Here is a 27,474-nt window from a genome sequence, read left to right on the forward strand (position 1 = left end):
CTTGGTTTGGGTTATGTGAAGTAATAGTTTCGCAACTTTAGATGGGATGCTCACTATTGCAGTGTTTTGGCTCTGGTTGATCTGCAGGCACCTGTTGGCTTGTTGCCCCATTGTGCTGGTGCCCTGAAGCTGGGCTAGAGCAGTGAGGACGCTTGGAGCCGGCTTACGTTGAGTCCGTTGCATGGTCGCAAAATTCGCTTAAACTCTTTCAGGGGAAAGGGTGTGGGCGTGGGAGCAGGTCTGCGGGTCGTAGCTCTTCTCAGCTGCCTCGGCGACGAAAGCGAAGGTGGCAGCGTGACTTGCTTTTGAGTTAGGTTTAGCTGTTGCCGAGCTCGTCGACGCTGTGCCTTCAAGACTACGTTGATCCAGAGTTGCCTTGTTTTCTTCGTTCCCGACGATGGGTAATCCTGGTTATCTGCTGCACTTGCATCTTTTCGGTAGATGAAATTATTTTTATTTATATCCAAGCTGATTTCCGAGGCATACGTGACAGCCGTGCAGCCCGCATCGGTTCCACCGGGCGGGGCCTGATTCATCGCCGTATTATTAGCTAGGCCTACAACGCTAACAGAAGGCTTAGCCTTCCCGCTCGGGAAAGTCTTCCTAATTTCACCACAATTGCACTCACCGGCGAAAAACTGGTGTCTTCATGTGCCTTTTGCTTAATAGAATATGGTGGTAATCACTAATTTGTGCAGAATATGATTTTTCTGAACTTTTGGGTGTGCAACACAGAGCTCATCAGAAACACACTTTGCCTCTACGGCGGCCGTCGGTGTTCCCCCCCTGTAACGGGATGAATTGATTCATTCGTTCTTGAACGATGCGAGCGAAATCGTGAACCTTTTGGGCAACGTCGGGAGCACGGAGTGATTGAGGACCAGTCGTAATTGGAGAAATGATTGTACAAACTAACGTAATCTCCAGCGGAAAGATTGTGTCTATTCACTTCAGGATGTCTCCGTGAATAACATCTCATGCCATGTCAGATAGGTATACTGATCTCCAGTGGGGCATGATGTCCGTCCGGGGGGGGGGGGGGGAGGGGAGGGGAGGGGAGGGGAGGGGAGGGGAGGGGAGGGGAGGGAGGGAGGGAGGGAGGGAGGGAGGAGGAGGAGGAGGAGGAGGAGGAGGAGGAGGGAGGGGAGGGAGGGGAGGGAAGGGAGGGAGGGAGGGAGGGAGGGAGGGAGGGGGGGAGAGAGAGGAGAGGAGGAAGGAAAGCAAGCTTGACATACCCTCTGTTATATCTGTACAGTCTAGATTTGCGAAACATAGATCAAGCATGTTGCCCTGGGTGTTTGAGATACAGTTGTATTGTTTTAAATTTGTAAATGATGAAAAATTCAGCAAGAAATTAGATTTCTGAATAATATAGTAACTTCTAGAGGACACTGAGGCTGCTTTCCAGCATATGTTACAGACATTAAAATCTCCAAGAACTATAAATTTGAATTTATTCAGGGCCTTGGTTGTACACTCAATGCCCAGTAGACATTGGCGAAAACCATCTGGAGACGTGTCAGAGGGCAAGTAATAAGCGCCCAGGAGGATATGCTCGCCATTCGCACATGGCAGCTCTATCCACACTGACTCAAACAATGTCTCAAGATCCGGACGCCTAACACGTTGTAAGGACGCATCAATTTCTCTCAGCACTCTACCCAACGTCTTTTTCCTAGTAGAGAATACACGATCACGTCTAAGTACTGCAAAATTAGGTGGGAAGACATTGGATAAATAAATGTTAGAACAAGGCCAGGTCTCGTTTAGCGCAATAATAGACACATCAGTTAGGGTTACATTAGAAAAAAAGTTAGCTTTTGTGGGAAGACCTTGGACATTCTGATAGTAAATGTCTAGGTTACGTATCTGTTCCGGCATTATGGGAGAGAGGCGCTTCGAATACCCCTTGCTATGTGTGGCTCTCATTCAGCTGACCTGTCAACTCGTTGAAAAGGCTTCCCTCTGGCCAGAGAAGGGGATCAAAAAGTTTCTCTATTTCTTCATTTGCAGCCATCACTCGTAAGGACGAGTAGCTTTCATGCCGTGTCTTCAGTCGGGTGCACGCAAGCTCGCGAAGAGGGCCCTGCTTCCTAATGTGGGTTTAAAGGCTCGGGGGATCGCAAGATGGGCCGAAATGCGTCATGTGCACAGCGTGTTGGCGACGTGGTGGAGAGGGTGGCAGTGCCACAGGTGTACAGCTGGCTGACACACTTGCCCTCAACAACGGCCGTCTTGCCCTGGGGACCTTTGGCCCCTCCTTGCGGAACCCAGCCCCATTGAAGTTTGATGGAGCTTGATGGCATGGATGCCCTGAAGGTTGGACAGGGTCACCAAAGGAAGGGGATGGTGGGGGCTCATCGCCGCAGTTTAGGAAAAAGGCAGCTGTTTCCTGCCGGCCGGTTCCATTGGTTCCGAGTGTTACGCACAGCTCCGAGCTCAGTCCGCAAAGACAGTATGGCACTTGCGTGCAGCTGGGAGGTATACCTATACCCTTGGCAGAGCTGCGCGTTCTCGTCATGAAAGAGCAGCGACCTCGTGTGTGAGGAACGAGATCCCCTCGAGGGAGTTGAGGAGGAGGGCTTGTAAGGATTTCATGTCTGCATGGGGACCGCCTGGGGAAGAGGAAGGTTTCTCCGAACGAGTGGAAGCAGTGGGGGAGGGCGGTGCGGAGTGGTGGCTGAACGACGCTTCCGTCAAATCCGGCCTGGCTTCTGCTGTTAGGACTAGCAGCCCCGCTGATGTTTTGCAACTCTTGCAGATTAAGGAGCTTACCCCAGATTGCAGAAAGGTGGTCTTATTTTCCGTCCAGCAGGTATACTTGGTGTGGGCACATAGCTGGCACCCTGAACAGTGTAGAAACAGCAGTATTCCATAGAAGCAGCGGGAGCAGATTCAGCATGCGTCCTTTGCTGTGCGCAATAATAATAATAATAATAATAATAATAATAATAATAATAATAATAATAATAATAACAGCATCTGTCCTTGCTGGGAGCAATAATACTACTACTATTACTGATAATAAGATTACTACTACTGTTAGCGCGTCAGGAAATACAGCGCTTTGTAACTCGGGTTTTTTATAAGAGACGAGAAACGTGAATACATTGTTAGGGTACAGGTTACAGACGTCCGACCCTAGTCGGCGTGATGGCGTCGCGCTCGACAACAGTTGTTGCTTTGCCGGAAGAAGGCTGGCGGCTCTGGCCAGTGTTGCCGCTTCCGGCCGCAACACTTCCCCCACACTTGGTGGAATGGTGGAACTACAAGTCCAGCCGCTCGGGTGGTCGGTGTTGTTGCACTGGACGCTGCTCCTTGCTTGGCTCCACGGTGGCCCTTGAAGTCTCTGGAGCCACTGAGGATTGGCCCCATTCTAACGTTAAATCCTCATTGCGCTCACTGGGTTGATGCAGAGGGTCAGGTGTGTTGACCTCAAGCCTCAGGCGTAGCTGGTCATGATGTCTGCGGATCATCCCACCAGGTGTTTGCACCAGCGCCATGCGGTTTCCAAGTTCTTACGTGATGGTTCCACTCAGCCAGCGAGGTCCATTACCAAAGTTCCTTGCACACCCAGCTGAAAATTCCAATAAGATCCAGTTGGAATTCTAACTGGTTTTAATTGGAACCAATTGGTTTTAGTGGGTTCCAATTGGAAGCACTCTGGCCAATGGGTCTCACCAATTGGAAAAAAATTTCCAGTTGGAATTTTAATGGGTTCTAATTGGTTCCCATTGCAGTGACCAATTGGTTGTCCCAAAACCTAGCTGGTACCAATTGGAAATTCCAATTGGAATCTAATGGAAATTTTCAACTGGGCAAACAGCCTGACCTCGGCTGTTTAGTTGCTGGCCATGCCAGTGGCTCCCTACTCGGTGGCATGGGAGCCGCCCGTTGGCACACTGTGCACCGGTGAAGCAACTCTTCCACCTCACGGTCAATGCCTGGCCACCACACCAGCGTGCGTGCCAGTGCCTTAGTTGCATTGACTCCCTTGTGAGTATCATGAAGCTCCAATAGAAATGCCCTCCGTGCACATTCTGGAATCACCACTCTTCCACCCATGCAGATGAGGGCCCCTTCCAGCGTGAGTGCATTACGATGATGCCAGTATGGCTGAAGGCAACTGTCCAAAAGTCTTTTTGGTCAACCTCTGCTGATCGTGTCTTGTAGGCTCTGCATAATTGGGTCCTTCCCCGTCAGGTCTTCTAGCTGTCGTCTGGACACTGGGCTGGCGTCCAACATGTCCGCTGTGAAGACCCCCATATCTTGGGCTTCTTCGGTTTCTGCTCCATCTGGGGCAGTTGCCATCGGCAGACGACCGAGTGTCTGCGTTCAGGTTTTGTGACCCAGGCTTGTACTTGATCACATACTTACACGCTCCAAGCGTTAGTGCCCACCTCTAGATGCGTGCCGCAGCCATGCTTGGAATCGATTTGCTTTCTTTGAACAATCCCACCAAAGGTTGGTGGTCTGTCGTCTGTCTTTAGGGTGAAGCTCCTGCAGAGAAGGTAATCCCTAAACTTCGTTACCCCAAAAATGAGCGCAAGCGCTTCCTTCTCCAGCTGCTAATAGTTCTTCTCAGCCTTGGTAAGGGATCCTGACTGGAAGGCGATAGGCCTGTCGATGCCATTCACGCAGTGAGACAGCACTGCTCCTAGGCCTTCTGGTGACTCATCACACTCCAAAATGAGTTCCCTATTTGGGTCATAGTGCACAAGAAGGTTGGACTTCTGCAAGGTTGTTTTCGCCCCGTCGAATGCAGCCTGTTCTTCTGTTTCCCATTTCCATTTCACCTCACTCCTCAGCAGGTTGTGGAGCGGAGCCAGAAGTGTAGACATCCTAGGCAGGAAACTCCTTTAGTATGTGATGAGTCCTAAAAAGGACAGAATTTCTTGGAGGTTGCGAGGTGCAGGAGCCTTCACGATGGCGTCCACTTTCTTTTCTGATGGATGCAGCCCACGTCGGTCGATCCTATGTCCGAGGTAGGTAACCTTCACCAAACACACATTTTTCTTCCCGCAGTCGGATGCCATTTTTCCTGAATCTCTGCAGAACCTTCCGCAGCGTCTGCCCAAATTCGTCTTTGCCTTCTGCCACCAAGACATCATCCAAGAAAACCTGCGTTCCCAGAATGTCCTTCAACAACGCCTCCATTTTCCTTTTGAAGATCGCTGGTGCTGAAGCGATGCTGTATGGCAGCCTGTTGTAGCAGAAGAGACCCTTGTGGGTGTTGAGCACTGCTGCCTGTCTGGATTTTTCATCTAAGGCCACGTGGCAGTAGGCTTCCCGAAGATCCAATTTCGAGAACCAATGGCCATCCTTCAGAGGTGCAAAGATGTCCTCCACTTTGGGAAGTGGGTATTGTTCGATGTCGCATGCCATGTTCAGGGTTACTTTAAAGTCCCCACAGATCCTGAGACCTCCATTGGCCTTGGTCGCTGGCACTACTGGCGTTGCCCACTCACTGTGGAATACCAGAGACAATATCCCCTCTTTGCACATTCAGGCCAGTTCTTCTCCTACCCTGTCACGTAGGGCATAGGGAAGAGACCAGGCCTTGCAGAACTTGGGGTTTACCTCTTTCTTTAAGTTGACGTAGGCCACAGGTCCCTTCATCAACCCCGTCCCCGGCTAGAAGAGATCCTTGAAGTCTTCTTTCAGCTTCTTGACCGTGTCCTGCACTTGGTTGTCACTTGTTTGCATGCTCCCAATTAGATGCTCTTCCAGGAGGTTCAATGCTTAGATGACGTCTCGACCACAGAAGGATAGACCCGTACAATCCACAATGTACAGTTGTCCTTGCACTTGTTTGTTTCCATGCCTTACTGGCATCGCCAGGACTCCCAGCACTGGTAGTTTCCCCAGGTAGCAGTGGAGCTCCTTGGTAGTTTCCTGTAGGGGTGGCCAGACATTATCATTCTTGGAGTATGTGTCCCTAGAAATCATGCACACGGGGGAGCCAGTGTCAACCTGCATGGTCACTTCTACTGTTCCCCACTGGAGCACTTCGTTGACTGAATCAACCGTAGCTTTTGGAGTGTGCACTGTGAACAAGTGGAAAGCCTCCTCTGCCTGTCCTAGCTGTGCTTCTTCCGTGAGCAGGTTGGCCTGCTGCTTCTTTCGGTTGACCGCCGGTGTCGACTGAGTGCGAAAGCACCGGCTCGCCAAATCTCCCTGCTTGTTACACGTGAAGCACGTCGTTTTCTTGTGTGGACAGTTTGGCTGGTCATGAGAGCTGTCTCCGCAACGAATGCAGGGCTGCGCAGTCTTCGTCCGAGACGTTTCCTGCTGACGTCCCTTGTGCTTCTTAAACCGCAAGGCATTCACGTCCCCCGCAGTAGTGGGTAGCGAACTTGAGCCAGGAAGCCGGTCGGCGTTCCGCATTGCTAACTCCGCCGCCAACACTGTGTCCAGCGCCTCTTTGAGCGTAAGTTTCTTTGGTTTCGCCAGGAGGATCCTCTGCACCGTCTTCTCGCACCGTCCGATGACAAATCGGTCCCTTAGGTTGTTGTCTAGAGCGTCCCCAAAACCGCAGTGGTCTGCGATTCTCCGTAATTCGGCCAGGTAGTCCGCGACGCTTTCCCCCTCATTTTGCTTTAGTGACTGGAACCTGAACGTCTCATAGATCTCGGACGGTTCCGGACTGAGGTGCTGCGTAAGCGCTTTCATGATCGTGTCGAAGGTTTCGTCTCGCGGTTTGTTTGGCGCCACCAAGCTTCGCAGTCATGCATAACTTCCGGGCTAAAAGCGGATATTAGGATCGAACGTTTCCTACCGTCGTCCCTCACCCTGCTGGCGTCAAAGTATGCCTCCAGTCGCTCCACGTAGTTTGTCCGATTCTCCACCGCCGGGTCATACTGGATCGGCGCGGCGTAGAGGGCTTGAGCTTGCGCCATGGCGGCCACCGCTTCTCCTTTGTTCCCGGGCCCCACCGTCACACCGACTAACACCACTTAACGTTCATGTACTGGCGTTCGGTTGTCCTCTCCTTATCCCATCCTCGTCGTCATTGTTAGCGCGTCAGGAAACACAACGTTTTGTAACTCGGGTTCTTTATAGGTGACGAGAAACGTGAATGCATTGTTAGAGTACAGGTTACTGACGTCCGACCCTAGTCGGCGTGATGGCGTTGCGCTCGACGATTGTTGTTGCTTTGCCGGAAGAAGGCTGGCGGCTCTGGCCAGGGTTCCCGCTTCCGGCCGCAACAACTACTAATAAATTCATTACCACAGACATCGGCTCTCTTTAAGAAAACGGGCACATCAAAGCAAATAAGGTGCTTGTGTGATGCCACCCTGCAGTTAAAAAGTCAAGCATAGCATAGCATAGCCACTCTAAACCTAAAAATAAACACATGCACATAAGAGTATTGAAAAAATATATAATACTTTTTATTTCCTCTCCAGGGAGCGGAGGGGCAAGGACAAAAAGCTGCATTCAGCTACTTGACGAGGTCCCTGCCCCGATTGAAACGGCAGAGAGAGCAGTGATGACAATGTTTCCTAATCACTCATTTACAAACCAAATGAAATAACAAATACAAAACTACACACATACAATAAAATTGGAGCAGTAGTCAACAAAAGACGTGAGATTTTGTTAGTGAGTGTCAGTGAGCGTCATAAACAGGGATATCACGTGGGGCTTGGTGACAACCTCAAGTATGACGTGATATTGAATCAATTTGTTTAGTAAGTAAGCTAGATTGTGCCTTTTTGATTCATGTCCATATGTTGTTTGAGATGTCGGCACAAACCATGGTTCTGCATGTCGTGTATTATGGCTTGTGAGATGCTTGTTTAGATTAAAAAATTCAATTATGAAGGTGTTATTTGCGAGTAGGGCAGATCTGTAAAGGCACGTGAGTCTTAGTTTGTAAAGGAAAGATATATTTAGGATGTTTAACTGCTGCAAATAATTAGCAGTGCTCTCATTCTATGCGAGATTTGCTATTATTCTAATTGACTTTTTCTGTGCACGAAGGAGGATATGTGTGTTATGTTTATTAGTTGTACCTCATATGGAGATTAGAATATGTTAGGTGAGGAACAAAATGAGCCATTGTATAACATTTTCTTAATATTGCATGGTAGGCTGTATCTATGTTTATTTACCAGCCCATTTTTTACCAGCCATTCGGCTTTGTTCGGCATTCGGCATTATTTACCAGCCCATTTATTTACCAGCCATTCGGCTTTGTACGGATGTGATTAATGGTATGATAGTCCCATGTGAGGTGTTCTGTAAAATGAACACCCAAGGATTTCATTTCACTTACAACTTCTATTTTCTGGTTGTCTAAATGAAGATATGTTGGCCTACAAGTTAATTTGTTTCTGGGTCTATAGAAAATCGCTCTAGTTTTATAAGGGTTTATTTGCAGACAATTTGCAATGATGTATCTTTGCAAATTTCTAAAAGAGCTATTTGCTTCTGAAGCTATATCAGTCGGGTCAGTACCAGTAAAAAGAAGTCATATCATCGGCATAGGCTATTATTTTTGCTGATGTCATTATGTTGATAATGTCAATGTAAAGCATGAAGAGAAGAGGGCCTAATGTGCTGGCCTGGGTCACACCTGTTGTAATAGTGTCAAGTGGAGAAAAAGAAAAGTTTATACAAACAGATTGAGACCGAGGCTATAAATAAGATTGAATTAATAATGCTGCGCTTCCTCTAATACCATAAGCGTGAAGCTTAAGGTTTAGTATATCATGATTTATGTCGTCAAACACCTTATTAAGGTCAATAAATATTCCAGGTATGAGTTCTTTCCTCTTAAATGCTTCAACAATTCATTCTTTTTGTGTTAATAGTGTGGTTTCTGTCGACCTGTGTTTACGAAAACCAAATTGTGAGTTAGAATATTATGTTTGTTAACTCTTAAAAGCCCATAATGTTTCTATCAGTGATAGGAACATGAAACTCGCTAGAAATAATGTTTATTGCTGCACAAGCACAAATAATAAAAGGTATGAAAATACTAATTGAAAGCCATTAATTAGGGCATGGGAATATTCTTCCCTCTGGGCCTTCAGTGCCACACATACTCTTGGTGACACTTGGCAAAACAGGGCACCACACAAAGGTGTACTTTGCAAGTTGTGCATGTGATCTTTGATCTTTTGTCATTTTTGGCCGTGGAGCAGTACCTACACCTCTTGTAGGCTGCTTTGCCCTGTGGGTAATGTGGCCCGTTGGACAGGTGCACCTCATCTGGCACGCCAAGGTTTTTGTTGGTACTTGCTTGCTGCAAGACGCGTCGAAAAGCGGTCGTGGCTGACCTTTTCCTTCCATTATAGCCGTTGGCCAACTGGCGTGCAAGTATTAGGAGAAAACTCTGGTGGTTCGCCTCCCCCTCTGACAGCTGGTAAAGGATGAAGTTATTCACAAGAGCACAGTCCAGAAGAAAGTAGAAGATTCGCATCCACCATTTTCTTGACTTACGAGTAACGGTGTGATACTCTCGCAGCTGATCAAAGCGGTCTACTCCCCGCATGTGCTTCGTGTACTGCACAATTGCTAGTGGACACTTGATGCTTCTCTTTGACCCGTCCTTATTTTTCTTTTCCACTGTTACCGTCTCTGAAGGATCGTGGTCTGTTGTTACTACGTTGGCTAGCCGCTTGTCTTGCCACTGGATCGCAGCAACATTTCCCTTCACCTTGTAGTTGTGGTCGCCTTCATTGATTTTCTTTTTGTTCTTCACAACATCAGGAAGACCTTTTCTTTGTGCACGGACAGTTCCCACGGCATATATCCCGTGGTCAAACAGGTCCTGCATGAGTTCGGGTGAACTAAAAAAGTTGTCGAACACTACCAGACACTCCGTCCCGACAAGTTCCTCAGTGAATTTCTGGATTACCCTGTAGCCGAGCCCACCGCCATCGCCCTCTTTGCCCGTGTAGACTTCGAACTGGTTAATAAAGCCAGTTGTAGCATCAGCAAGCACCCATACTTTGAACCCACATTTGATAGGCTTCATGGGCATGTACTGTTTGAATGACTTCCTTCCTTTGAACAGAATCATACTCTCATCAATTGAGTGGTATGCAGATGGCTGGTAGCTAGCTCTGAATGTTTCGGAGAGCTCTGTGATAAGAGGTCGAAGTTTGTGCAAAGGGACATGGCCGACGTCTCCTTTTCTAGTCGCTGTCTTGTTGTCGTTGGCATGCAGTGATCGAAGAAGCTGAAAAAGTCGTGCTCTTGGCATCACTGGGCTAACTGATGCCACTCCGAGGTCGCTGTCCGTGGACCAGTAGTCCCGTCTGTTTTGAAGTTGAAGAATGCCCATTCTGATGAGAATATCTAGGAATCCTTTCATTTCTTCAGCTGCGGTATCCTGCCAAGCTTTCTTTTTGGTTTCTTTGGCGTATATGTTCGTTTGCTCAACGAGTATGGTCAAAGCACCTCCGAACAGGGCATCAAAGATCATTATTGGCGTGTGCGTTGGAAGAAGCTTAGGAGTTGCAGGTGTTTGGCAGCAATAATCGGGAATGTTGCTTCGGTGGGGAAGCGAACGTATTGTCCACTCACTTGCAGTCTCTTCATCATCACTGGCGTCATCACTTGAGTGCACATCATACGCACTCACCTGTGCTGCTCCTTGTGACGCTGTGCTACTCGGCTGGACTTCCGAACGGGTTACCGCACCCGACGGAACATCGTCGCCGTCTTCTTCTTCCTCGCTGTCACTTGACTGGTTTGGGTCATCAGGCAGGGAGAAAAAGACATCCAGTGCCTCGTCCACTGACAAGAACTTCGACATCTGTGGAGAAACAAGCGCAGGTATAATGTTCTGCTAAAGGCCCATAGGGAAATATATTCCCACCACCTATGGTCGGGAAAAACCATTACAGCATCTAATGAACGCAATGAACATGCTTATAAGTGGTTAAAATCGATGCACGAGATGCCGTAGAGACATTAATTAAATATATGCACCTTTAGAAGTTGTTTTTTGCCGTCCTCAGGCTAAAGTTTCTTCGGCAAATTGTACGAGCACAAAGAGCCGAAGCCATGCCACCTTGCCGGGAAAAAACCATTCTCGCCGCCTAGTGGATGCACCGAAAACCTTCAAAATAATTTTGTGTAGTTTGTTAGGCATGTGGCTAGATGGCGCCACAATACAGAAAAAATAAAAAATTTGCATCAGTTGTTTATGGCGCCTTTTTCGAAGTGGGAAGCATATTCCCTTTGGGCTTTTAAGGGCTAAGCAAGTTGGTTAGTCTTGAATGAATTATTTTCTCAAGACCCTTAGACAGTATCGGTAAAATTGATATCGACCTATAGTTAGTGAGGTTGTTTTTGTCACCACCTTTGTGCAGCTCCGTTACTTCTGCCTTTTGCACTTTTGGAAAAACACTGGTTGTTAAAACGAGGTTAAAAATGTACGTGACAGGAGGAGCAAATATATCAATGGCATATTTGATGGGTTTAATTTGCAATCCACTTATGTTCTGGGATCAGCAGTTTTTAAGATTTAGGAACATGCTAATCACTTCACTTATTGTAGTAGGAAAAAACGTAGATTCATTAGGAACATATCGCGATGTTACCGACGGATCTATGCTATAATTTGCTGGTTGTACCAAATTTACGAAGTAATCATTAAAAGTGGTAGCAACCTGTAAGTCGGGCAGTTTGCTTCCATCTAGTTCAACATTATAACGAGAACATTTTTCAACTGGTTTTATAAAATTTGAGTTTCCATAAAATATCTCCCTTTTGTCTTACGGTATTATTGAACAGATTGTTATACAGTCGAACCTCGATATAACGAACTTCAATGTAACGAAATCTTCGATTTAACGAAGTATTTTATTTTTCATAATTTCTTGCCCATAGACACCATGTATTTTTAGTCTCTATATAACGAAGTCTAAGTCTATAACGAAGTGCCATTGCCATAGAAGGCAATAAATAAATCAACTCTAAAAAACAACTTCGCAAAAAAATTGTGGTTAAAAAAAAAAAATTATGCGCAAACGCGAGCGCTTGATAGGTTACTTCACGGGGACAGGCCTTCCAACGTTCCTAGGCTGCCCGAGGATGCGGCGCCGGTAGCGCCGGCGAGGCATGCGGCAAAGCGGATTCCGCGAGGCTGGCCAGAAAATGCCGAGCAAAAAGTTAACACGGCATACCAGCATCACCACTGACATTCACTGATAACCATAGTCCACTCCACTGCACCGCGGGTAGCGCGGGAGCCAACTTCAGCGGGGGAGCGACGTGATGGCGCGACCGCACGGGCAGTGCCATCTAGGAGAAGACCGAAAAGACCGATTATCGTCTTGCGAGCGTGGGCGCAAGCGGCGCAAGCATCACTGTGGGGGCAAGGGTGGCAAGGGGGCAAGTAAACTGTGCGGTGAAGAGTGCTGTGTAGGTTGGAAACATTGGCACCGCCTAAACTGCCTAAACTAAACAGCTTTATTTTTTAACCGGGCGGTTCACTTACGTGCTTGCTGCCATAAGGAAACGTAAAGTTCTTTCTTTGGATGAGAAAGCAAACGTTTTGGACGCCATCCTGAAGAAACTGCCGAGATCACGAGCACTCGGGAAGTGCTCGACGCAATGGACGTACTGAGGAGGTACACGGCGTCGCATGGGCAGCAGGATGCCGTGCAAGCGCTCTGGGCGCTCGAACGCCGTATGACGCCGCTGCTACTGTCGGACAAGGCGCAAGCAAAACTCGCGGACTACTTCGCCCCTAAATAAATGTCATTTTCGGTGAGTTTTCATACCCGTAAAATGTTTCGGAATTTTTTTTCGCATGCTAAAGCCAAATTTCGATTTAACGAAATTTCAATGTAACGAAGTAAATTGCGAATTTTACCGACTTCGTTACATCGAGGTTCAACTGTAGTAATTCAATTTAGCATGTTTCAGTACGGAATTCAGTTTGTTACGGAAAGATTTATAATCACATAATTGACTTGGATCCCTGTTTTTAATAAATTTTTTAAAAAGATTTTTTTTACGGTATGTTTATTTTACGAACTGGTTCAGGTGTGGCCCATGGCGTTCTCGACTTTTTGCTTTTCTCTATTTGTTATATGAAAAACAATTTTCATGAATCCTAGTTAAAGAAGACAAGAAAATGTTATGAGCTTCATCTGCTGTTTCTTTATGTATACTAAGCTCCAGTCAGTATTACCTATAGCATTAAAAAACGTCCAATCTTTGGGCATTCATTTGTTGAGCAAATATTGGTTCCTGTAGTGGTATTGATGTTTTACTGCGAAATTTTCTAATAAATGAAAAAAAAAATGGTGAAAGGGTCGCTGACATCACTGAGTATTACGCCAGAATACCCATGTTCATTATCATTATTTGTTATGAAGAGGTCAAATGTTAGACATTCGATTAAATTGTTAAAACCATTTGATTCGAGAATAGAGGTAAATAGAGTTTGCGAAGCAGATACAGTGGACAGGTCTATATTGAAGTCATTAACAATGTATATATTTGTTGACGCATACAAAATCAAGAAATTGCTCCAGAAACACATTTTCTTTGGCGCTGCACAGTAACCGCCCCTCTTGGCGTACAAGTGGTACAAGTACAGTGTAGCAGAGGCAACACATTGCACTCAGGAGTCAATTGAGATTTGTGTCATTGTACATTATTTATTATATCTGTGTTGTGTGGTTAAGCAGCTGCTCTCGCAAGTGTGTCGACTTGAATGTACTTTCTTCTACACTTCTTTTCATCCTGAGATGGACTAACTGCAAAGCCTACAATCGTGAACGAGTAGCTGTGGTACTCCCGGTGAACGTGCGCTCGTGCAGCCGAGGTAGTATGATTCAATGCAAGGAGCTCGCGCTTGTAACCTCACAGGCTAGTTGATGTTAGGATGAGACGAAGTATTGGTTAGTTATTCTTTATTTCAATATCTCAAGTTTCTACGTTACATAAACATATCTTGAAATTGCAAAGATATCTGTCGTTATTGCACTTATGGGCTATCGGTCATTGTAGGGCATGACTATGTTGTTTTAAGAGAGGACGAGCTGCGCTAAAGGGAAAGTCCAGTTTAACTAGGGAAGGTGTCGTTAGGCACGCTTGAACTGCACTTATTGACAGGTTTTTTTGCAGTGAACAGTGTTCCACGTGAAACAAATTTTTATTTACACAAAATATGGAGGTGTATCAAGTTTGTACAGTACTGTGTTTGGTACTTGTATGCAAGTGCATGGTTGTTCATTATGTTTCTCATTTGGTTAAACTTCCTAGTATAAAATAAACCTCGAAATTAAAAAAAATTTGTCATTGCATCGCTAAAGAAATTGCAATGCTATGTACGTGTACCCCATATGTTTCACTGAGGCACCACAGAAAGTTCTGATGATTTATGGAAAAAAATAGGTAGGTGAGGAAACTGAATAATCAACACGTCTGGTGCACTTCAGGTGGTGTCTTCATAGGTAGAGAATTTGACACAGCTTACACAAATCTGCAGTTGCCAAATTTTTGTGTTTTTTTTCACACCTGAATAGTTTTTACCCAAGATACTACGTAATGGAATGAGCTAGTGTGGGCCAGTTGGGCCTCCACTTAAATGGTAAAATCTGTTTTCTAGTGCTAATCTGTATGAGTAAAGTGAAACAAAGCATGAATGTTGTGTTTGGACCAAAAAATCGTACAGGATACTGTACACTTCTGCAGTGTGATGAGAGTACTAGAAAGTGTACAATACAAGGAGTACATAATAGTGTCATAAAAATTGGAAACATGTCAATCATTCATTCAAACCAAACGGACACAAACAAAGCGAGGGTTGAAGGTGGTTCTAAGGGAACATTCACGGACAACCACGTCCCACAGAATGTACTATATTACAATTTGGAACATGTTAAAATCGAATTCTATTTAAAAAATTTAGATCTTGGAATCCTTTCCCCCATCTTGAATTTTTACTCATGTTGGTGCAACATTGTATGCTTTCCGTAGTATGGCTGCCTTTTCCAAAACACGTCCCCGTGCACGCCAATGCTCTTGATGAAGAGGGCAGTGTCGTTTCAGCCCAGAAACATTGGATAGGCTGCAGTTGCCCGATTGTCTTTTGCACTGACCGGAGTGCCCCTTTGTGGGTGAGCCGCACAGACCCAGACCGCCAACAGATGGTGTCTCTTCTTGAAGCATGGAGCTGCACTCTCTAAGCAGTTCTAGCACTCAGGTTATCTTGGCTGGTGCAGTAGTAGGAAAAGCTTTTTCCCCTTTCAAATTCAGCTGGGACTTTTGCTTTCAGCACTCTTATTCCCAACTTTTCCCGATGTTTCAAGTCTGGGAGTGTGGTGTCTGTGGCTCTGCAATCTTTACTCACATTAGCCGCAAGATGTCCACACCTTTCCGATGGGGTGGCTACTGCAAGATCCGAGACAGTTAAGCTGTCAAGGCTCATTAATGGACCATTCCTATAAGAGGCAGGCAGCCTGTCGAAGCACCAACCTTGGATATTCAAAATTATGGCACCAAAGTGTTTGCAGGGCAGTCTCGTCTTCTGAAAATCAGGGCAACTGCAGCTTGTTGTGGTGAACTGTGCAAGGTAAGAAGCATTTGCCGATGCAGCACTTTGAACATGAAATATGCCACTAGGCTCATCTGTGATTATGTGGTCCGCATCAATGTCCCCGGCAGCATGTAGACTTGCCATTATGTGCTTGACCACGGCACGTGGCCTGTTGTGCAGGAATGTTGGTACAGACTAGTGATAAACTCTGTGGCCTGAGGAGAAGTGCAAGTTGTCTTTTGAGAAATGTTTCTCCCTGTCACTCAGAAATGTCTTCATCATCTGCAGCAGACTTATCAGGCTCTTTCGTCCACTGTGGCATTTTAAGTAGTGCTCTTTGAGCATCTTGTTTTGGGCTTCTGTATTAGTTCTAACAGTTAGCTCACTCTTGAAGCAGGAAGCCCACATTTCTTTTACGTTTAACCACTGTCCCTCCACATAGATCTGCAGCTTTCGATTCGATTTCCAGATGGTGGAAGTTAGAGGCACTCGACTTCCACCATCTGGTGGAAGTCGAGTGCCTCTAACGGCAAAATATCCCCCTTAAAAAAAACAAGTTTTCAAATGCCCAGCCGCGTAGGTGGCTGGCGCATCTGTGTTGATCTTCTGAGAAGAGGTGGAATGCCCCCCGTGTCTTGGTCCCGTGTGCAACTAAGCAACGTGGCAGGCGAGTTTGGAGGGCCTGCGTCCGGCGTTGCAGGATCGTTCTGACTCTCTTGAAACGTGGTTGGAAAGTCGTCACTGGAAATTGGAGACGGTGAACCATTTCGCTGACTGATGCCGGAGGAAAGGGAAAACTTCCTCGATGTTTTTACGTGCCTGTGGCTCTCGTCTCGATTCATAGATATTGCCTCTTGCTCCTCGGGTATATTGTCTCGGGTGGGTGTGTGATCCTGACATTCTGCATGCCGCCCATTTTTTTATGAATACGGCTGTACCTTCCCCTCTTCTGCTTTGTCGTGTGAAACAAAACTTACTAAAACCATCCAGATGATAACATTTAGTTGCTCACTCATGAGCGTTGGTCTCCGATAGTACAAACACAATAACGTTGGCGATGACACCTCTTATCAAAAAAACAGAACTGGTCCCAATATTTTCTAATGATCCGAATATTTACGTGTACCACAGTATATATGATGCCGCCGTCCAGTGCCAAGTTACTCATAAGGCTCAAAAAATCCGATAGTCAGCCTAAAAAAAAAACCTGAGACGAAGTCATCAAGTTACACTATTTCTTCCAGGTCAGCGTGTCAGTAAATTCAGATGGGACGGCCTTTCTTGTCCATCTTTGCAAAGACATTGACGTCCCTTACCCACACAAACTTCAAGTGCATTTCTCTGGCGTGGGAATGGGCCATCCAGAAGAGCTCTCGGTAGAGCCTAGTGAGGTTGCCATTGAAATACAGACGCTGCAGCGATGACCCCTTGCTTAGTGCGTGCAACCTACCGCAAGCCGTCATCCACTTTTTCTTGCCGCCAACCGGTTGGAACCTCACCAAAACTGGTGGGGTCCGCTTTTTCCACTCGGGAGGCGGTGTATGGCAAGCACCTGAACGGCCGGAAATTTGAGACGCCCGCTCTTCGCGCAATGTCTGCAATGATTTCCCCAAGGTGTTCTTGAGGTCACTGAGGCAGGCATTGAATCTCCAGATTAGGGAGGCGGCCATACTGCTCGTTGGTGTTAAGCTCTTTTTTGAGAGCCTAGATCTCTTTGGCCTGCTCATGCATATGGCCTCTCAGCTCCATCACCTCAGCCCTGACCTCGTTAATGACCTGGTCATTAGCCGTGACCGCTGCCAAAAGTGTGTTGTACTGGGCAGAAAACAATTCCATTGAGGCCTGGACTCCACTGATTGTCTTTCATCTGCTTGACGACGCGCCTTAATGCCAAAAGGATGTCCACTTTCAAGGAAGCTGCTGGAGCGAGTCTATATGCTAGCCCTCATCATCTGGAGCTCTTTCAAAATGGAAGAGAGCTGTGACGGCCATGCGTCACATTCGGTGTTCCTGGTGTCGTTTTCCCTGCAGAATGATATTAATGGCTCTTTGCCTCACCCATCCTCAGCCTTCTGTGATCCTCGAGCACATCTTCCCGATGTGGCAGGAGGCTAAGCAGAAGGCGCACCTTATCATCCTGCCGTTCCTCAAAAGGGCCTTGGAGCACACAGAACATTCCGAAGTTTGTCACGCTGCATCACGATACAAAAATGAATGTATAAAAAAAACAATAGCCAAAGACAATGAGGTGGGCCAGCTGGTTGTGCCTCTGTGAGAAACACAAATAAAAACAAAGCCAACAAAAAAACAAAAAAAGAAACAACTGTAGTTGGTCAGCTAGCTTTACCCCTGACAGGAACAGTCAATGGTTGTGGGCGCCGGTGCAACAAAATAGTCCACTGGCTCCTGCGCTCTTGCATACTCATTGCGCGGCCGAGGTCGGAGGCAATCGGATGCGAACGGCCCCGGCCTCGACTGGGCAGTGCCGCCTGCTCCCCCCGCTGGTTCCACTTTCGGTGAATGAGCCACCTCACCGCTGGCTGGACACCGTGCCGAGCAGAAAGACCGTTGCGGAGATAGCATCCACGCACAGTCAGTATGTCAATAAATCAATCAATCGCTGACAAGCAATCAATGACAATCAATCAATCAATTAGTGTTTGAGTGTCCAGGAACAACCCCTTGAGTCTTAGCTCTGGCACACTTGTGAGACAAAAAAAAAAAAGGAAATTAAAATGGAAACACCAGGGCAATGGTGGAATGGAGTTCACCAGTCTTAAATGTACTGAGTCCTGACATGTACAGTCTTACATTCAACTGAAAAAAATAAGATGTTTACGAATCTCTAACGCAAAATTGGAGTGCAGCTCTTGAGGAGGAGGGGGAAGGGTACGGAGGGGAGGGTATGCCCCTCTTCCTCTATCCCCTCCTCTCCCGTACTCCTCCAAGTCAGTTTCCTTGCTAACTTTAGCAAGGAAAAATAACTTGCACCTATGAAGAAATTCAATTGCTCCGCTAGATGTAGTGGGGAATTGAATCGGTGTTAAGGTCACGTGACATCAGTTTTCCCGCTAAATTTAGCGCGGTTATGCTGATATCGCGAAACATGGAAACGGGCACCTTAGAGCTGTGTTCTAATATTAAATATATTAGTATTGCTATATTAATACCAGTGTGACATCAGGAAAGTCGCAAATTAGAAGACAGTTGGAGAAGTCAGAACAAGCAGATGAACAACGTAGAAGCTACAACAAAGCTTGCATATTCTAAACAAATGCAAGTACATGATATTGTAGTGACACACAAGTACTTATCAACCCTTTTCAAGCATTAACTGCCTGCAAACAGAATGACCAAAAGTTCTGCAGCACAAACAAAAAATAGAGTGCATCAGAGTACATGTTGTAGAACTCGGTCAATCTAAGAATAGGGCTTAATCGATTACAATGACGAGAGGTATAAAAGAATGATTGATGTCGTGTAAGCGCACGTGACACTCTAAGGCTCACTTCTAACAAAAGGCGGGGAGAGTTAATAAAATCGTGAAGAGCTCTGAATAAGAGCAACATGTTTACCTTAGCCCGGCACTGATGCAGGCTCAGCAAGTTCACAAGTTCAAAATCAGTTTCATAATTGAAGTTATGTGGACCACTCTTAACGTAGTGATGTTCTAAGATGGAAATGAACTTTTGAACTTTGTCGAGTGCCAAGGAGTTTTAGAAATGCTGTTCAATGCAACTGAGGCGTACCCAAGTTGTGATCTCGCGAACGAATGGTGCAGTGTCGGAAACGTAAACGGAATTTTAAATTCTTTTGTTATGATATATGTGGTGCTAATGTGCTGAGAGACGAGTTCATAACTGTTTTTATGGGATCACCGAATCGTAAGCTTGAATCAAACGTAACTCACTGGTCCCTCATCTCAAATACAAGCGTTAAGAACTCACTGCGGATGCTGTACGCGAAAATGGTATTCAATGTTTTCCGTGAAAATGTCTTAACCATGGTTTTCGATTGGTTAAGACAAATATCATTAACCGAGCACCAGTTCTAAAAGGAACATGCATCCTCTTGAAGCTCAATGCAATCATCACTGCGAATTATTTGTTTGTAGAGTTTTATGTCATCTGAATACTGCAGAAATAAAGGCTTAGAAAACAGGGGGGAAGCGCTGTTTACGAAAGCAGAGAACCCGAGGGGACCTAAAACAGATCCCTGAGAAATTTCAGAGGAAGCCCTGTAGAATGAAGAGGCTATGTTGTTAACCCGGATGTACGCGATTCTTTTTGTCAGGTGGTCTTTAATCCAGTCCAGAAGTGAGCCACACACTCCATAGGCGGAACGCTTCGCTAAGAGAATAGTGTGGTTAACAATGTCGAAGGCCTTGCTCAAGTCAAAGCGGATAACGTCCAGCTGACCTTTATTACAAACGACCTGAGAAGGGGTGGACATTAATGTTGCGAGGTTTGTAGCAGTTGACCGGCCGGACATTAAACCGTGTGTGTTAGGGATGGCTATGTTACGAAACTTAAGAGACGAGAATTGATGTATGACCATTTCAAAGTGCTTGGAAAATGAAGGAACAAGAGAGAGATAGGTCTATAGTTAAGGACATCAGCCCTATTTTCTGTCTTTAATATTGGAACCACAACAGCTATTCTTCATTTTTCTGGAAATATCCCCGACCTCAGGAAGTTATTAAGTACAGTGCACAAAATGGATAAGATTTAGTATTTCTGAGGGTATTCTGGCACTCCAGCAGATAATGTGGCTCTCATTTTCTTAATACATAACGCAACACATTCTTTATCGACATGAATGCTACTGAGTAGGTTGCCGAACCCAGTCAAATGAAACAACGTAGGAGACGTCGAGTCGGAGCTGTTTTTATAGACTAAACCAAGATGAGCTGTAAACAACTACGTACACTCACCGCATCGCCTCCATGAAATTCGGAAGCTATCTCCGATCTTACTAGCGTACCTCCAGAATCTCTTTGGATATTTCACAAGATCCTATTCTACAGACTCGCGGTGAAGTTTTTGATCACAGTTAATTAAACGGTTGAATTGTTTTCTAGCGCTCTTAATTCTGCTTCCCACTTTGAGAGGCAGTTTTTTTTGTTTTTTTTCTATGCAAGAAGTCTTTTTTGACCAAGAGAGATTTTAGTTCTAAGGATAACCAGTTAGGAAAGTGAGAATTTTTTGACGTTCTTAATGCAATGCATATCTCCATAGCCCCCAGAACAATTCTCGTGGGGCAAGTGACTTGCTCATTCACATTGATAGGCTTAAGAACAGATGCCCAGTTGACATCCGTAAAATAATAGTGCATTTAAATATAGTCGCCTGCCGAGAAATTACTATACGAGGTGTGAGGAAGGCATCTTTAGGAAGGAGGAGTGCAAACTGGTGAAATACGGGAGAACACTACATCAAGTGCAGGGTGATATATATCTTCAGGGACCAATGGGGATTGACTCCGAACGATGGAAACGCGTTCCATACTAGAGAAACATGAATCTAAAGAATTCTCCTGGTTGTTAAAGGGGTACTCTGGCGATTTTTTTAGCTGCCTCAACTAACTATATTTCCTGACTCCCCGGCCTTTACCCTTTCCGGTATGCTATTTAGTATCACGAAATTCATAATAGTTATTGCCAATGCGGCAAATGAAAATGGTGCAAAAACCAACATTCAAACATACGCGCACTTTTCAGTGCCGTGACGTCAGTGGCGGGCAGGCTTGCCAGTCGAGCGAGCAGTCTAAAAAATAGAATATGCCAATCATTTGTTCCGTGCTGGAGCACGGGGATTGGAGCGAGCATCCAAAGCATTCATTTGACACCATGAAACTGCTTCGAATCAGTTGGGAACAAATTCTACAGTCCAAAGAGGGAACCCCTGCACTTTAACTGACGTCACTTTTTCGTTGTTGCCAGTAGAGACTTTCAGTTTGAGAAACACGGTGAGGACCAAAATTGTAAATTCTATAACTTCGCGAAAAAAAAAATTATTTTGACCTAATATTTGGGATACTATTTTGGCGATGTTGTTTGGCGAGTTTAGCAAAATTTCAAGCCAATCGGGGACCATGAAGAAATTGCCAGAGCACCCCTTTAAGAGCATAATTGTGCCGTCTGAGATCTAAAAACGATACGAAGTTCAGTAGACGGCTGCATTTCTGCTTGCAATAAAAGTTGTCAGTGTGAACATTTAAATTTGTCCAGTTAATACCTGGAGCGTTAAAGTCCCCCATTATCAAAAGGTTGCACCTATACAACTCTTTCACTATATTCTCAATGTTACAAGACGCCTGATGAGGTGTAGTTTGAGGAGGGGGATAAAACAATCCGAATAAAACACCCGCTTTGTGCACTCGATTTCAACCGATAGACACTCAGGGGACCCCTCTAAATCCTCGCGTCTTTTTGAGTTGTACCGCCTGTCAACTGCAATCATCACACCACCTCCTATGCTACCTCGCAAAAAAAAGTCACGATCGCGATGAAAAAAATTTCAAAATAGGGCGGAAAGTTATCTTCAGAGCTAATGGTGGGACGCAACCAGGTTTTCAAGCAAGCAGATAAAAGAATAGTTAGATACAGTAACACGAGAAAAGAAACACTCGGCCTTCGTCCGAAGACCACAAAATGTTTTGATAAGACAGCCTAGTCTTACTCATCAGTGTTTTCTGCAGTGGTTTTTGGCCACTTACCGAGATACTTTGAGCAAATCATCTTGAAGAACAGCTCTGAAGGGCTTGAATAAACCCCAGTCAGCGCAACGGTTCGAGCCCTCGGGCATGTGGACATGGGCATTGAATGTGCCGTTCGCTCGTCATGTCCGTCACCCTTGGAGGCAGGCGGATCTTCGAGCATATATTGATTGAGTAAAATTATATGCACGGGCGCGTGCACGTTGACTGGAAATTGCTATGCACACGACGTTTTGAAACTCGTATAAAACGAATGGTTAGAACGAATTTCCGAAGCGGTAGCGTAGCTAAGTGGCAAGGTGTCTGCCTCATACGCAGCGGACCCCGGTTCGGTCTGCAGTGTGGACTTACTTTTTTTTTTTCTTTTTTCTTGAACATTTTATTTTGTCGATATTTACTACATTTCTTTTTTATGATTAACACTTAAAAAAAAATGTTGCCAACAAAATTTTGCTGAACTAAAGGGTATAAGACTTCCTTTCCGGATGTGCAATGAAGGAAAGCAGGGCTTGGGTTGTCAGCTGGACGCCGCAACGCGGCGTGTACGGAGGGGGGGGGTGCCAAGTGGGTTAATACTTTTGCACTTAGCAGCCACACACTGTCGCTGTGAAGCGGCGTGAACGCAGGTTGGGGGGGGGGGGGGCGGGGAGCTTTACTTATATCGATTTCCACCATGCCCGTAACATTTGCGCCTAGAACCGAGAGGAGTCGGACACCCACCCAACGATTCCGATGCTAGAGATGCCGCGGATCTCCCAGCTCCAATAGTCTGTCCTCTTGGCAGCCCGAGGGGGTGAGGAATCTGAATCTGCGCATTCCTGGCTGTCAGCCATGGTGAACTAGAAGGCTGGAGGCCCCCGACACTCTGCCCGAGGGCAGACACGGGCCACGGCAGCCGGTTTCAAAGCTGCGCCGGCCTCCGCTCTCCTCAAGCCTGTGATTTCTGCAGGGCCCGCCTTTACGTCATCGCACAGTGAGCAGACGAGCTATAGCGAACCAGAATAAGGCGGGGAGTGGAAAAAGCGGCGGCCTCCATGTGAGGCACTTTGTGTAGAATCTATCAGGTGGCACTGGCGTTCCATCCCGGACCACTTCTGCCGGCGGCGAGCCCGTTCGAAGCGTAGCTGGTTTCAACCTTAGTGGTTCATTACCACGGCCTGTATGTGTTTCATGGATGTTGCAACGTCTATGAATTAATGTTTAAAGTTTATTCGCGTAATGTAGCGATTTTGTGTTTTCGGTACGCTGTAGTGTTTGCCCTGGCTGGCTGGCTGGCAAACGCTCCTCCATACGGACCCGTCTACCTGCCTAGTCTTGCAAGGCACCCAGAGTATCTTGTCTTTTTGGAAATAAAGACCATAATTAGTATTCTGCTTTGATTTTCAGTTATATGCCCATAATAAATGCGTGTACCACTTTCCTTTGTTAAAGAACATGCCATTGTGAAAAATAATTGTTGAAAAGCTACACTTCCATTTGGAACGTGCTGAACGAAGGAAAAGTAGGTAAAATACTCGTAATCATTGTGGCACTCTTTGTGGCACTATTTCTGGAGTGTTGTAGCGTTCGACTTCCGCCGTCCGCCGCAGGTGATCAATCAGACGACTCTTTCCTTGGGGTCAAGCGGGGTTTATTACCATGACTCCTGGATCCCGACCTGGCCAAGACTCGGGACAGCAACTCCTGTCGGCCGCACTGGCCACCCCTTTTAAGCCCGTGCGTATGCAATGGGCACCGGGAGCCGCCCCCCCGCTAGTCGCCGGTTTGGCCGCCGTGTGGCGGGCCGAGCGCCCCACACCTCTCCCACTTAGAGGTCGAGGTCTAAGATGGCCTCCTCGTGGGCCGGGTCGCGGAGCAGATCCGGGCGGAATCGGCGGAGCACCCGGATGGCCTCTGCGACTTTCAACGAGCGGGGAGCTGCCGGAGGTGCAGCAGGAGGTGGTGCGGCTCGGCGAGCCCAGTCCGCGGCGACGCGAGCTTGGTGCAAGGCGCCCGCCAGGTGGATGGGGTGGTGCAGTTCCGGCACTCCGCAGACGGGGCACAGCAGGCATTGAGGCTCAGGCTGTAGAAGCTCTGTCGAGCCTGCTTCCTCGCCTTCATGAGGGCCTGAAGAATGATGTTGGATGAAGCTCTCCTGTCGTCGCCGAATCCACCCTGGAGGTCGTGGAAGACGTGATCTTGCGCGAACCGTCGGAGCAGCGCCCTTGTGTAGATGCGCAGTAGGATGGATGAGATGGTGATGGGCCTGAAGTCTCCGCCAGTAGTGGCCGAGCGGGACTTGGGTATGAAAACTCTTGGCCACCTTGAGGTCCTCGGGAAGCATAGCGAAGGCCAACCAGTTGGTGAAAATGATGGCAAGAATGGCTGGTGGAATCTGGAAACCTCGTTCAGGGTAAGGCCGTCCGGGCCAGGGGCAGTCTTTGCGTCGGTGTTCTTGAGCACTCTTTGGAGCTCTCCTTCGGTGAACGGCTCCACCTCTACGTTGAGTACTTGTTCGGATGTTATGAACCCGTCAACCGGTCTTGGTGGTGTAGACATGAGAAGGTCGTAAACCCGGTGGAGCTCCGAGAAGAGGACTGCTGGGTCAGCCCAGTCCAGCCCCAACTCGTCGACGAGCACCTTAGGCCCCAGACTGTACAGCCGTTGATGTTCTGCATAGCGTTCGTGACGGCGCTGGTTACGGTTCTTGGCTAGACGATGCTTCTTTTTCTTGCTGCCCTCGGTGCCTTCCCTCTCCCCAGGTCCTCTCCTATCTTGATGGGGTCCAGCAACCCTTGAGCGATGGTGACAGGGGTTCCTGGTGCGGGCTGCAGACGCACCCAGGCAGATCCGGCGTCGTGAACGCGGACCGGTTGAATAGGAACCGGCTGCTTGTGTGCCGCCGCCTTGAAGGTCTCCAGGATCTCCTTGTAATGGCGTGTATTTCGCTGCCCTGTGATTCCCTGTGAGGACTGGGTGGTGAATACCCTGGCAAAAGCAAGGTTCATATGAGGGTGGTCCTTGCAGGTGATCTCTGCCCTGGCCAGTGCCGTCAGTTCCGAGACGGTCCACCGCGCGTTGAACTCTGCTGGTGGAAGAGAGTTTGCGGTGCCAATGTACGTGTGACCTCTGCGATGATGGATTTAGCAAAGGGACCAGGAACGATGACAGTTGGCGGGGTGTCTGGCGAGGGGCCACAAAGGGATGAAGTTCGGAGTAAGGGTGAGACATCCTTTCCCCGTCGCGTGCCGAGCTCCCTGCGCATCGCCTCTGCGCACTGGGGCACCAGACGGTAGTCCCGGACGCTCTGCCGTGTTCTTCTTGGCATCAATGCAGCGAGCTCTTCGTCACTACGCATGCACAGAGAAGCTTCGAGCTTGCACAGCACGAGTGCCTGAGTGTCCCTCTCTGTCCAGGGCCTTGCCTCCGGTGTAGGGGGGATATCTCGGGGGGTGACCGGGGTTGGAGAATGATGTATGGACTTCTCGCTTCACCGCTGTGGTCTTGGCGTGGTGAGGGGTGATGAGGGTATGTCCGTCTGCAGGCCGGAGGAATCTTGCACTGATGGCAGTGGTCCCCCTGGAGTGGCAGTGGGGGGCTCACCATGTGCAGGAACCCTGGAGTCCGGCCGAGGTAACCTGCTCCGCAGCTGTTCTTGCTGTAGCAAGTCCCTGTACAACTTCCGCCCCCTGATGCCCTTGATGGTTTGCCAAGGTACCCCTGCGTACCCCTTGGCGAGTTCTTTGTTGGTAAACTTCATCTTGGCGGGCATCGACAATTCTTGGACCGCCAAAGTCCTGACGTCCTCCGTGGTCCAGTCACCTGCTGGTGGGAGACGCAAAGCAGGGGTGCTGGTTGTGAAGGGCATCGACATGTCTGCCCTCTTGGAGTCCCGGGAGAACTCTGGGTGCTCCTTCTCCTCGGTGTGACTTGCAGGGGAAGGAGTGGAAGCCTGCGGAAGTTCGTTGCTGGCCACACTGTGTGAGTCGGCGTTCGTCACTACGGTTGAAGTGGGCGATACTAATGGTTTCTTCCGACACCTTGTGTAATGAGACGACATGGAGGTGCTCTTGGTGTACGTTTTGGCGAGGCAATAGAAGCACCTCCGTACGAAGTGACAACTATGAACATGTTCGTAGTGCCCCCCAGAGAGATGCGAGAAGTTAGTCGTTTGTCGCACAGGTGGCAGACAATCTCCTCTGAGGGATACAGCCTCTCAAAGGTTTGCTAACACGCTAGGTGATGGATGAGTCCCTGACATGCTGAAATAAATAGGAAAAAAAATATGAAGCACTATTCCCCCAGCCGCTTGCGACACAGGGTATTTGTATTTAAGTGTAGGCTGTGAGGCCGAGAGGGAGAGCCTGGTAATGTGGCCTGTGCTGTACAGGCCACAGTAACTTGTTCAAAAGGTACAAAGTTCCCTAGAGCACTAGATTATACTAGTCCTGCAGACTACGCCACTACATGTAGTGAAAACCAGCTAGTGGTGCCCTGCGTAGCCCCAAAGCGTAGATCCGATCCACAGGGCTGCATGCCGAAGCACAAAAAAAACAACCCCAAAAACCATGTTTATTGCGCCAAAGTGCCGAACTGCGCTTGATTACGAACAAAAAAACCTACAAATGTTGCTAAAAGAAAGAAAAGAAAAGTGAAAAGACGTTTTTCTCTGCTGCTAGTCTAACAGAGGTGGTGAAATCCACGGGTGGAACGTATTGCCCTCTGTTGATGGCCGGCGCAACTAAACAAAGTTGCATGCGCTCCCAGTTCGCGTGCAAAGTTCGAACTGGAAACCGGCAGAGCTGCCACGAGAAAAAAAAAAGGATGGCAGTGGGACCAGGGACTTTTGTGCGTGGTTCGACGCACCGAGACTGAAAAAAAAATGTTTAGTGTAGGAACCAGCGGTCCACTAGCGCCTAGCACTAACTCCAGCAGCCAAAAAACGAGTGACCGTTAAGGGGTGAAGAAAGCCTCAGCGGCCGGCTGCTCACACGTTTGGAGAGGTGCTGAAACTGCGCTGGCGGACTTGAGAATCTTCCAAGAGCAGCGGGGGGTACCCGGCGGTGTCCGGGAGCACGCAATAGTCGTGGAGGCGTGCGGACCTGGCCAAAGGCGCGATCGCCGGGAACTCGGCTCGCTAACCAAACGCAGCCGAAACGAAGCTGACTTTCTGTTTACCCACAAAATACCCAAGGCATTTGGCTTTTTTTTTTTTTTTTAACGAGTAGGACTTGTGCACAAAAATCGTTTCCTCGCCCACCCCT

At 47.5% G+C, this 27,474-nt stretch overlaps 2 protein-coding genes and 1 long non-coding RNA gene across 3 annotated transcripts in view; 2 read left to right on the top strand and 1 right to left on the bottom strand.

Annotated features, from left to right (window-relative positions):
- The window catches only part of LOC121833987, a 29,041-nt gene extending 24,868 nt beyond the window's left edge, over positions 1-4,173 (top strand). The window contains exon 7 of the mRNA XM_042287719.1: positions 4,070-4,173. Within this exon, the coding sequence (XP_042143653.1) occupies positions 4,070-4,173 (104 nt within the window). The remainder of the gene's footprint in view (positions 1-4,069) is intronic.
- A 1,569-nt stretch (positions 4,174-5,742) lies between these two features.
- Positions 5,743-10,438, bottom strand: LOC121833988 (piggyBac transposable element-derived protein 2-like). The gene is made up of 2 exons (XM_042287720.1): positions 9,584-10,438; positions 5,743-6,606 (listed from the first exon to the last, which is right to left on the bottom strand). Exons 1-2 carry the CDS (start codon positions 10,436-10,438, stop codon positions 5,743-5,745), a joined length of 1,719 nt encoding a protein of 572 aa, XP_042143654.1.
- Positions 10,439-25,004: 14,566 nt separating this feature from the next.
- LOC121834016 lies at positions 25,005-26,012 on the top strand. Its single transcript, XR_006077004.1, has 3 exons — positions 25,005-25,432; positions 25,755-25,843; positions 25,925-26,012. It is a non-coding gene; the product is annotated as an uncharacterized LOC121834016 (long non-coding RNA).
- Positions 26,013-27,474: the final 1,462 nt, after the last annotated feature.

Source organism: Ixodes scapularis, unplaced genomic scaffold (assembly GCF_016920785.2).
Source record: "Ixodes scapularis isolate PalLabHiFi unplaced genomic scaffold, ASM1692078v2 ptg000247l_1___fragment_3__unscaffolded, whole genome shotgun sequence".
NCBI classification, from domain to species: domain Eukaryota; kingdom Metazoa; phylum Arthropoda; class Arachnida; order Ixodida; family Ixodidae; genus Ixodes; species Ixodes scapularis.

Coding starts and splice junctions, on each gene's coding strand:
- LOC121833988 (XM_042287720.1), bottom strand. CDS start 10,438: ATGATCTTTGATGCCCTGTTCGGAGGTGCTTTGACCATACTCGTTGAG. Junction 6,607..9,583: donor ACCACGATCCTTCAGAGACG/GTAACAGTGGAA, acceptor TTCAGGTTCCAG/TCACTAAAGCAAAATGAGGG.